This window comes from Trichosurus vulpecula, chromosome 5 (genome assembly GCF_011100635.1).
Source record: "Trichosurus vulpecula isolate mTriVul1 chromosome 5, mTriVul1.pri, whole genome shotgun sequence".
In the NCBI taxonomy this organism is placed as follows: domain Eukaryota; kingdom Metazoa; phylum Chordata; class Mammalia; order Diprotodontia; family Phalangeridae; genus Trichosurus; species Trichosurus vulpecula.
The window spans coordinates 90,860,486-90,871,065 of NC_050577.1; the positions used below are offsets into that span (position 1 = coordinate 90,860,486).

The 10,580-nt window shown below is 40.8% G+C and overlaps 1 protein-coding gene across 1 annotated transcript in view; it reads right to left on the reverse strand.

Annotated features, from left to right (window-relative positions):
• The window catches only part of DPP6 (dipeptidyl peptidase like 6), a 1,232,953-nt gene extending 1,222,625 nt beyond the window's left edge, over positions 1–10,328 (reverse strand). The window contains exon 1 of the mRNA XM_036759527.1: positions 9,652–10,328. Coding sequence (XP_036615422.1) covers positions 9,652–9,702 — 51 coding nt within the window. The 5' untranslated portion in view covers positions 9,703–10,328. The remainder of the gene's footprint in view (positions 1–9,651) is intronic.
• Positions 10,329–10,580: the final 252 nt, after the last annotated feature.

The window sequence follows — 10,580 nt, forward strand, 5'->3', positions numbered from 1 at the left end:
ATTGTTAGGGGATACAGTTGAATATTTCTTAGATGATCAAGGATTTGGCCAAGCCCACACGTCTTGATTTGGAACATAAATTCTCATTGTCCATGAGATTGAGCCCAAGCTACCATGTAGAAATTGTTTCTCAAGCCAAATCACTGATATCAGCTTGGTTGTTTTGTGCTTCAAAAAAGTAAGCAAGGCCGGATTCTAGTTAATTAAAGCGTTGCTTAAATTCCTGTTCATCTTCTTATTACATATTAAGTTGATAGGTAAACCATCAATGCCTGAATTTAGACATCAAGTACTTAGTTCATAATTTGCTTATTCTGAATGCAGAGAATTGATAGTGTGGGAACAAGTGAAACATTTGTCGGCGGGGGGGGGGGGGTGGGGTGGGGGAAGGGTGGTGATAGTGAGTATGACTGAGCTGCTCCTTCTACCAGAATTTCTAAAACCTTTTCAAATCCCATCACACCTACAAAAATGTGTTCAGTACTGGGCTTGCGTCCATCAAAGAGTCCAGTCCAATTGCCCTCTCAGTCAGTATTGGCAGCATCCTAACTCAAAAGGTTTGAGTACCCTGCTGGCCAGGCCTTCCTGTTTTGCTTCTACTTAGAAAAATCAAAGAGGGAATCAAAATGCCTATAGCTCATGTGCTTTTGATGTCATAGTTATAAGAAAAAAAAACACTAACAGATCTAATGTGATTCATCTACTAGTAAGCTTCATTCAGTTCTCCTACACATGCCCATGGTGGTTATATTATTATCCATGTGTTTACCTACCTTTCTACTTAGTATAAATAGCAGCAGTGTAACCAGGGTTATGCATTTATTTGAACCATATTACATTTTAAAACAGTGACAAGAGAAAGTAGAGGTGCCATGTAAGTCACTGTAGAGGAAGCTGAAATGTCAGGCTCAGGAAAGCAAATCTGGTGTGCTCTGTGAGGCCACTTATGGAACAATGCATAGATGACTGACTCTGGGATCAGGAATACCTGAGTTCAGCTCTGGCCTCCGACATTTACTATGTGTGTGACATTGGGCAAGTCACTTAATCACTGTTTGCCTTGGTTTCCTTAACTGTAAAATGTGGATAATGATAGCACCTACCTCCTGAGGTTGTTGTGAGGATCAAATGAGATAGTATTAATGAAAATTGTTTAACAATGTCTGGCACATACTAGGTGCTACATAAATGTTTGTTCCTGCCCCTCCACCCTCATTCCAAGAACATCTTTTGTTTTCTTTGACCACACTTGTGTTATTATTGATGTAGGAACCTTTAGAGGAGGAAATTTCCTCTACCAATGCAGGTGAGCAATGTTTTGGCAATTTATACAGATTGTCCCAAAAGTCTTAGTACAGTTCTAAGCTATCAAGATTTGAATCCACACTAAGACTTTTGGGACACCCGGTATTTGCAGAGTTGCCTAGAGGGATGCAGAGGTTAAATGACTTGTCCAGAGTCACACAGCCAATATATGGAAGAGGTGAGACGGTGAGACTGGACTCAGGCATTTTTGACTCTGTGATCAGCGTTCTGTCTACCTAGTCCTATGTTTTTCCATGCACCTTCACTGGGCAATGATAGCCACCAGGCATTTTGTGAGCCCAGGAGACAACTGGAAGACTTCCCTGGGGGAAAAAGAATTTTGGCACCAAACAGGGAACTTTTAGATCACCTAATTCAACCCACTCATTTTCCAAAAGAGAAACTGAACCCCAGAGAGATTATATGACTTATCTAAGAGCACCCAGCCATTTAGTGGAAGAGCCAGGACTTGAGTTCCTCATGTCTTCTGGCCTCCAGCATCAGTTCCCTTTGTTGTTTCCCTTTCCTTCTGGTCATTAGATTTTTTCAGTCAAAAGGATGTTTACTGGCAGACCACAGAGAACTAAAGCAGGGTTTTGTAAACCCAAGGGTCATAGATGAGGGAATTTATAATGTATCCTTTTCACTATGCAGAGAAAAAGGGCCAAATGACAGAAACTTCACTTTAAATATTTTCTCCTTCTTCCTTATTCTCAGCCAGCAACAGAACTTGCAAAACTTAAATTAAAAACCCAGCATGTCTCTTCAGTTTTTTCCTCTGGTGGTTATAATATTCTTCTCCCTTTCTTCCATGTTTCACTTCATCTCCCTTCCTTTTACATGGATCTGTGTATCCATTTCCATGTGGCATATGCTGACAACCCATCAAACTCCACAGCAAATCTAGGCCTGGTAAGTGTACCTTTTCTGCAAACCCACCAGCTTCTCATAATCCTTATTTTTTTTTGAATTTTTTTCTGGATAGGCCTTGTCAAAACCAACCAACCAACAAACAGGAAACTACATTTCTTTGGCTTTCTAGAGTTACAACCTTTCATATAAAGGATGTTGAGCAAGCTGGGTGGGGGGGGCGGGGCAGGGTTAAAAAGTGTGTAGGAGTATTCTCTGATCAATCCTCTCATCTATCCTGTTAAGCAACACCTAAGAAGGCATAGGAATTCCAATTTGGGGCAGTGATCAACAAATGTGCTTTAGAGCTACGTGCTGTGATTTAAATTTAGGACACAGACAAATATCTTAGCTATACGATGAAAAAAATTCTTAAAAAGGAACTATATAGACATTGATGTTCATTCCCAAACTCAGAAGGAGACCTTTAAATAAGCCTCTAAAAAGATTCAAAGACCAAGCTTATATTGACCTAGGTAACTTGTAGAGCTATAGACTAGGTAGGCAGAAATGCTAGTAGAAAAGGGTTCCTCTCCTTTCCTTGAAAATCACAAAAAGAATGCAACCAAACATGGGTGGAGTGGGGATGGTAGGAACATGGTACTGCTGTCTTCTCTGAGTGGTAGTGTTACCTAGTGCTGAAGAATCCTTCCTGTGAAGTTATAATATTAAAACTCTAATGTATCTAAGTAGAAATAATAAAATACATGTTTGTAATTTTGGGTAGCATAGCATCAAGAATAGTATTAACTACAATGCAACATCTAAGCATCATGGCACCCAGGATTTGTAAAGGTGTTCCTTAGAGACAAACCTCCAATCCCTAAACTCAGGATAAGAATGAAAGCTCGACTGACTGATGCATATTCCAATGATTCTAGGTATGATCTAGATGAAACTTTAAAGGTGCTGTTCTATCCAAAAGGAATTCTATAATTGCTACTTGTATACTGTCCATCTTGCTTATAAAAGAAGATGGAACAGAAAAACAACCTGAGGTAGCCAGGAATGAATTTATTTAATCTACTAATAAAAAAAGTATTGAAACAACACTTATTGTCTACCTAATAAAGTCGTCATAAAGACAACTAGAATTGTCTCTAAGTGGAAATTATTATAGAAAGATGTTAGGTTATATCATATTACATATATATTTACATATTTACATGTATATGCGGAAAGAGAGAGGGAAAGGGAGAGGGAGACAGAGAGAGAAGGAGAAGGAGGGAGGGAGGGAGAAAATGAATGAGAATGCACAGCTAGGTGGCACAATGGATAGAATGCTGGACCTGGAGTCAGGAAAACTTATCCTGAGTTCAACTGTGGCCTCAGACATACTAACTATGTGACCCTAAGTAAGTCACTTAACCTTATTTGTCTCAGTTTCCTCATCTAGAAAATAAGGTGGAGAAGGAAATGACAAATTACTCCAAATCTTTGCCAAGAAAACCCCAAATGGGGTAAAAAAATCTGTCATGACTACAAAACAACTAAACAACTACAACAATTCATAACTGTATGATCAGCAAGATAATAGGCAAGCAAGAAATGAGTGTACTGAAGTCAAAAGCAAGAAGAGAATGGTTGTACATCCCTGGTGTGATATACATAGGTCATGGGTAAATTAAAAGTCTGGATAACTACAGGTCCCAGAAATGGAAACAAAAATGAATTATTGATTGGGCTCATCTTTTAAGAATGTTGTAAAGAAAAGGATTGTGAGCACCAAGGTTCCAAGAGCCCTCAATCTACTACATTTTCAAATGTTTGTAACAACTGTGTATAATAATCCCTGGAAGATGATGTTTCTAGAGCTTTTCTAGTGAAGAGACAATGGCACAGCAAAAAGGTCACTTTTCCAGCAGTCTGGAGCAGTCCCAATGGATTGGCACAAGCTTTTATCTCTGACATTCCTTAAGCTGGTAAAAAAATTCATCAAAGAAGCCAACTGTTGAACTAATGATTTTATGTTCATGGAAGCATTATATCAACCTAGTTTTTGTAGCAATAGAATATAATGGATGAAAACTTGGTAGCTAAGTGACATCATAGGCATGTTTGAACGCAACTGCCCAGGCAAAATTTCCTGCTGGAACTACAAAGGGCAGTATTTCAGTGAGTCAAATTTTCCCCAAGATGTAGTTTAAATTAGGCCTATTTAGAATCAGCCCCAAGTCAAGGTATCAGTCAGTGAAATGACTCAGAAACAGTGCTAACAAGGCCAAAATTGTGGTTCTGATTCTTTTAATGGCCAATTTTCTGAATAAATATAGGGGGAAAAACTGCTTCGTAGTCAATGTCTGCATCCCTAACCCTAACCACTTAGCTCAAAAATGTGTGTTCTTACCACAAGGAAGACCAAATAAGACAGTCTGCACCCAACACTCTTGGTGAAGCAACTCAGTAACAAACATACCAGCTTTGGCTCTTCTTCCTTCCACTGGGTCATCTTATTGTGTGAAGGACAGAACATTTTATTCATTCAGTTGAGTCCCTTAGCCAATGGAACCAAAGAAGAGCAGCTTTGGAGCTCAACTTTAGTCCTGTGGAGTCGTTTGCTAAAAGGAACAATCTTAGAGATTTTGCATATTTGTTCCCAACAATAGAACATTGCCCTAAAGACAGTCCAGCATAGTCAAAAGAAATAAATTATGGAAAAGATTTAAGTCAAATCTAAAAAGCAGTGAATGCACCAAAAATCCCACCAAGAAATGTCACCTCTCCCCTCCCCTCGCCCTACATATAAGCAAAAAGAACAAAATTGTTTTTCTCAACTCCCCTGGCCACTGTTCCTCTCACTCTCTCTCATCTTTTACTGAAGCCTTTCCATTAGCAATAGGATCTCTAGGGACCTACTTCAGCCCTGATACTCCATACAATTCACCATCTTGTGGTACACATGAAAATGGAATAAACAATGAAAAAGTGAAAAGTACTAGAAAATAATAATGAAGCTGAACATTGAAGGATGATCTGTTCTCCTGATTTGTTGCTACAGATCCTCTTTCAAGTGCCCTCCGGAGACCCTTCCACCCACCTAAACGACACTTTTCCAGAGCCACTTCTCCAACAATCTAATTTGAATCAGCTCAGCTTAATAATTAAAGTTTGGAGAAGGCCAAGAGATTGAGTGGTTTTCCAGCCTATATCAATATCCTGTAAATGATGAAAGATTCCACTACTGGAAATAAGGGATAAGAAAGTAAAACTCTATGTCATAGTTGTCATACATGTGGCCCACAGCCCCAACACTCCTGAGTACAGCCAGAACCAGATTAAGATATAATCAGGAAGTATTTAACAAAATAAATATAAATGTATAATAAAACATAGATAATATTACATTTTAAAACTGTCAGTATGTGGCCCATAGGGATTCTTACTTACAGATTAATAGCCCCTATTTCTGTTTGAGTTTGACTCTACTGCTCTACATAATCAACATTATTGCACTAATAGCAGCCCATATAAGCAGAACATGTAAGATCAAACAATCATGGATTTAGATCTGTAAGACATGCTCAAGTACGACCCTCTTCCCCACCCCCCACCATTTTGCAGATGAAGAAAACGAAGTTTAGAAAGACTAAGTGACTTCCCTAGAGTCACTCATCAAAGTGTCTTAGTGCTTTGAACCCAAGTCCTCTTGACCTCATTTGTAGTGCTTTATCCACTAAACCCTACTGCTTCACCCCCTTATACATGTTTACAATCCAAGATACATGTCTAAATTATTTGGAAATATGCATGCACTGATGAAGAGAATATACTTGTGAGAGGTTTAACCCCATGAAACAACTATGGGGATAAGCCTGCAGAAGCCATCCCTGAGTTCCCCAAGCAATTTCCAGGGAAAGATGGTTGCCTGAAGGACTTGTGCTTTGGGATGACAGAGCAAAGACTAAATGGATCCTTGGTCCCACACCCTTGATTGGGAGAGGCTATTAGGGTGGAAAGAAGGTTGGGTCAAAGTAGTATCAAATGGGAGTGGTTAATTAAGCATGTGAAATGGCCCACTCCAATGACTCTAGAAAGGGAGTGACTCTGCCCTCTGCCGAGGGTAGCCCAAGAGAGCTACAACTCTTGTCAAGATCAATTTTTACAAAGTGATCTCTCATAAAAGCATGTAGAGATGCTGATATTCCCACCCTACCCCTTCTTTGTCTGTTAAAATTCTTCAAGTAGAATCACAGATGCCACCTAAGAGAGAGCCGGGTCAGGCTCACATGTTGAAAGTTCATGAAACAGTCAACTCCTGCTATCTGGACAGAAGGAAGGCAAAGCTCTCCATGAGAGGCTTGGAAAAATAATGCCAGGTGTGGCATTTCTTTTGGTTATTATGAAATATGAAGGGAGATCGTGAAGTAAATATTTCACTTTTCTAATCAAATAAGAATTTTTAAAAATCATAAATATTGCCTGAGGAATACAAAATTATTACACTTTTACAGGAACAGATGTTCTAATTAAATAGTAAGACCAGGCCACTTGTGGCAACACTGGGGACTATCATGATTCTACTAGGGTATCTTGTGAGGTCACAGACCAAGTACCATAATGGTAAAATATTATTAAAATAGGAACAGTAAATAATGGTTTGCATCCTAGAATGAAACTGTCATTTGACTTCAGTAGTTGTTCAAGTTTCATTAAGGATTTTTATTACATGCTTCACCTGTATAAAATTGAGTCCTGATCACACAAATACAAAAACTGTACTGGTTCTCACAACTGAGCTATTACAGGTGTGTAGGCAAAACATACACAGAAAACCACAATATCATACATTCTGCTATTTTGGACAGCAGAATCAAATGAACACAAACTATATCCTGGTTGGCTGCAGGAATAAATTATAGAACACTAGGATACAATACATAAAATGGATTTAAGTGAAATAGGGAGGGAGAGAAGAATTTACCAGACATCTAGTCCAAGGAGGGCTATGATTGGCAAGAGTTTTCCAAAAAGGCAACTGATGGAAACAAAGATTCAGTATGTAATCCCCACATCATCAATGCCATTTCAACATGTCCTTCAGTCAAAGCTGCTTGAATCCAGTTGGGAAGTTCATTTTCAAAGTAAGAGGCAAACAGAAGACAGGTGGCAACACTTTTTCAGTGGCTGGAATAGTTTTAGCAACAAGCTGAGGCAATTTGCAATCTCAATCCTAAGGAAATCAGCCTTTTCCCTGACTAGAGGGTTGATTTTTTAAGTTATTATTTATTTTCACAGCTCTCCTGCCTGAGGATGAAGCAGCTTCAAGTATACTTACTGTAGAGGGGATGGCATTCATATTAAAATCTGTGAGGTAATACCTAGTCTTTATTTGAGAGAAAAGGATGGGATTTTTTTTCTGTGCAGTAATTTTTTGGGGGGCTGCAGAGATTTAAGACAGATAGACGCACTACCAATTTTTATTAAAGTTACGTTGTATGTTAACATTAAGTGAAAATTAGGTTGTTTACTATTGCTGTGTGCCTTGGTATCACTTTAGGCTAGTACCTTAATGGTGATTGTTTGGCAAACAGATCTAGTGAATTAGTAACTCATTGTTTTAAAATTAGTATTATTCTTAGACCCACATATGTCACTGCCATCCCCAAAGATCCAAACTTCACTAACATGGTACAATAAAAATTAAAAAAGAAGGATATCTGGGAGATTAATTTGAAAATGATAGTTTTGTGTCCATGTTCCTGTCTTGTTCCTTCCAGGAAATTCTGCCATGAAACACACCAACTAGAAAATGAAAAATGGAAGAAGGGTTACTGGGGGTGGGAGGATGATATGTATTTCCTTCAATAAGCAATTACAATAGACCTGAGACATAACTTGTGTAATGAGTTCGTGAGGATGAAGAAGTGTTTTCATGAATCTCTCAAGAAGGTTATGGAATAGAAACCCAACTCTGCAACAGTTTTGGAAATCACAGAAGGTAATCCTGAGTTGTGGTAAGCTAAGAAAAGTCCAAGAGCAGTGTTCTAAAGCATATGGGAGAGTTCTGAAAGGCAACAGGTTTCCTATGTTTTGATTTTCCATTCATTTCTCTTTGTCCCTACCACTTCTGCTGTAGAACACTTAGATGTCTGTCCACTGACCCTGGAACTGGTTAACACACACCACTTTTTAAATTCCCCTCCATACCCTCCCACACCTACTACCCATAACCAGGTCTAAATCTACTTTATACACAGCTCTAGACCTTTCCCATCACAAATTCATGCTGCTTCCTTCACTGTTTTACTCAAGTTGGCAATAAAGAATTTAAAAGCATACACATACACACACACGCCCCATAGAAAGAAATACAGAATCAAGCGACTACCATCCTCTAAGGAGTTAAACCATCACACAAACAAAAATACACACATATTTCCAAAAGAACAAGATGGCAACCTCCACTTCCTCTCTGTTTCTCCTCCCCCCCCTCCCCCCCAAAAAACCTTCCCTGGTTAAAAGAATCAGGGATATAACAAAGCCAACCACAGCCCAGTTAATTTGAGGGTCTGGGTACATGGGAGGATAGGCTGTGGAGAAGGAAGTGGAAAACTGTTATCCTCAAGTTATCAAAGTTGTAGGTACAAGGATCATCCCCCCCCACACACACACACCTTCTCCTATCCTGCTCTGTCTACTATAGACATTTCTCAGATATTTTTATAATCCTTGGGGAACTCTCTACTGTTCCCAGCAACCAATCACTGATTCCTCTCTTGAGGGGGGAACATTTTCTTCTACTCCTCAAAATATATGAGGAAAGCTTTCTCTTTGAGAGACCAGCTGCAGCAGCAGTGAGGAGGGAGGCAGCACTAGCACCTGCAAAAACAGCTCCCAAAACAAGAGCACAAACCCCATTGCAAAATACCGGAACACTTTTTGGTCTGAGCCTCCTCCCAGGCAGGGTCATCCCAGGTACTGAAAGATCAGGAGCAGCCCTTAGCCCTAAGTTGACCTTTCTCTCTCATGCACCACACAGCACAGGAGTGGGGCGACCTTCTGCTTCTCAGACTGGCCGACACAAGTGCAGGGACAGACAGCGGAGTGCATACCCAGCTCAGTATAGTTCCCCCGAACCCTCCTCTTCCAAAACACACAGATACATCCAACACTATTTAAAAAGAAAGAAAAAAAGAAAGAAAGATCTAGGAGACTCAAAGTTACTGTTTGTAAATAAACGACTGAATGAATATGCTTGCTCTCAGCAGAGGAACTCTTCCTCAGATCTGGGTTTTGAAGCAAGCCCACAGGAAATGCCGGTTGCCGGAGGGGACATTAACATGTTAAGAATTTGGATAGGTTCGCCTGGTCCTGAGCCCCGGAGAGAAAGCTTCCCAGCTTCCCATCCGTCTCTTCTTTCTCTACCCGCCCCCGCCCCCCACCCCTCGCCCCTCATCCCACTTACTTACAGTTCTCTAGAGCTCTGAAGCCACTTACCATCACGTTCCCTTGCATTTTAGCGGTTTTAATCATTGCCTTTTCCTTCATTTTTGCCCAAAGTGTCAGCTTCACTCCTTGCCCAGAGAAGAGTTACTTAATCCATTGTCTTGATGACTATCAAAGTAGAGGTTGGACTTGCCAGTGGTTGGGGTGGAGAATTTTTGAAATGTATCTGTCAATTCCTCTTCCCTCCTTGAGTTTCTCACCAGCACCACCAGCACCACCACCCCACCACCACCCACCTCTTTCCTCGCTCCTCTCGCTGGCGGATAACAATAGCAATCAACTCTTTTTCGGTCACTACTAAGAAAAGAAAGGAAAATTTGTTCCTTTTACACAAAAGACCAAGAGGAGAGATTAGAAGGAGTAGGGAGATGAAGTCTGTGAGCAGCGGAGAAGAGACAGCCAGCCCTCTAGCCTCCGTGTCCGGTGAGCTAGCTGGTAAACAGATTCACACTGTGAGACACAGGCACTACACAAACACGGGAGACACACACACGCACAGGCATACAAGCTAGATCTTCTCCCACTGAGCGAGTGGTTGGTTCCCTCTCCCAGTGACTTGTCTCTTTCGGTGGTGGCGGTGTGTAGCGGAGCCGGCGCGGTACCCACTCTGGTCCCAAAGGGTGGGGACCAGGCCAGGCGCATACAACACTGAGAGGGTGGGGGTGAGAAGAGGCTGAGGCCGAGGTGGGGGTGGAAGAGGGAGTTTGGGGGCTACAAGGAAGGTGGAGCTCATGCCAAGGTTAAGGGAACCCCAAACTCTCTTTAGAAGGAGGTGACCCCCACTGCCACCCACCCCCCTGTTTTATGTGTGGTGTGTAATCAGCATATTTTTTTTAAGCGAGCATGAACTGATCAGATATCCATGGGTGAAGCTGCTGCTTCTCTCCCCTGGTGTTAACTATTCATCATTTGGAAATTTG